At 53.5% G+C, this 1198-nt stretch overlaps 1 protein-coding gene across 1 annotated transcript in view; it reads left to right on the top strand.

Moving 5' to 3' along the window:
• The first annotated feature begins 647 nt into the window (after nt 1-647).
• Nucleotides 648-1198, top strand: part of LOC104165454 (junctophilin-3-like) — a 19220-nt gene continuing 18669 nt past the window's right edge. Inside the window, exon 1 of the mRNA XM_009705095.1 lies at nt 648-760. Coding sequence (XP_009703397.1) covers nt 648-760 — 113 coding nt within the window. The remainder of the gene's footprint in view (nt 761-1198) is intronic.

Raw genomic sequence — 1198 nt, 5'->3', positions numbered from 1 at the left:
TGTGCCTGGCAAAAAGTGACAGATAACTGCCTCTGGTTGCATCTCCGGGGAGGAGTTTAGGGAGGCAGCCTGTAATCCTGCCTGCTGAGTTCGGTCCAGACACTCTCAGACGTTATTAATCCTTTGTAGCAGGCCAGCGGGCACCGGCAGCCTGCTCCATAAACGTGCTGCGGTATGAGAGGGACAGTCCCTTTCCTGAACAGTGTTCAGTCTGAGGAGATGGTGGAGGGATAGAGGGATGGAGGATCTTCGGGACCCCACGTCCAGACCACTGAGAAGCTCCCGTGGAAGATGCCAGCCGATTTAACAACCTCAGAGAGTCAGTGTCTTCATTTTAAGCCTCAAGTGGCACCGTCCTTGGCACTGGGGTGCTTTAATCGGTGGGTCTGATGCCCCAGCCTGTCCCACCCACCACGTTTGGGCCAAAATTGGGAGCAGTTTCCATTTCCTCTCCCAGCAGTTTGCTGCGGCTCCTGCTCCGAGCATCCCTGCTCCTCCTAAAAGAGCTGAACTGGGATACCTGCCAGGGATGGGGCTGTAACGTGCTTGTCCACTCCTCCAACCCTGCATGAGTGTGGAACAGAGTGAGCACTGGACCCAGGGCAGGTAAAAAACCCATTTAGAACCGATTTTTGGTTGCATTGGCCATGGAGGACCTGGGGGACCCACAACAGCATCCCTGCACCCCTTCCACCACCTTCGATAGCTCTAGGAGAGCAGGTCGTATCCGCTCCCTCGGCTACTCCAAAGCAGCCAATTTGTATAAATAAAGCATTTATTAGAGCAAAGACAACTTGTCAGCGCTTGAAAACAAGTGACAGGTCGGCTCAGGGAGCAAGGACCAGGCGTCTCGCCCGGGCTCAAAGAGGTGATGGCACACAGACGCACGCACACCCGGTTTCGTATCCCCGGCTTGTGCGGCGCGATGCAACGCCAGGCACATTACTAGCCCTATTTTCCATTTATAGGAGCCTGTCATAAATGGCACTCCTCTCCGAGCAGATGTCGAAAAATTAGAGGGAATTCAGACAGCGGCAGAAAAAAAACTGATTAAAGGAGATGGAGGGCCTGATTTTGGAGGGAAAAGAAATCAGCTGAGCTATTTATAACGCTGCCTGCACTAGGGTGGGTAGGAACAGGCATTTTTTTTGAAGTGCCTCGATAGCTCAGCTAAGGGGAAGGGGCAAACCAGCCTCCG

This window comes from Cariama cristata, unplaced genomic scaffold (assembly GCF_000690535.1).
Source record: "Cariama cristata isolate BGI_N322 unplaced genomic scaffold, ASM69053v1 scaffold22767, whole genome shotgun sequence".
Taxonomy (NCBI): Eukaryota; Metazoa; Chordata; class Aves; order Cariamiformes; family Cariamidae; genus Cariama; species Cariama cristata.
Note: the sequence above shows the minus strand (reverse complement) of the source record. Positions and strands in the feature narration are given on the sequence as shown.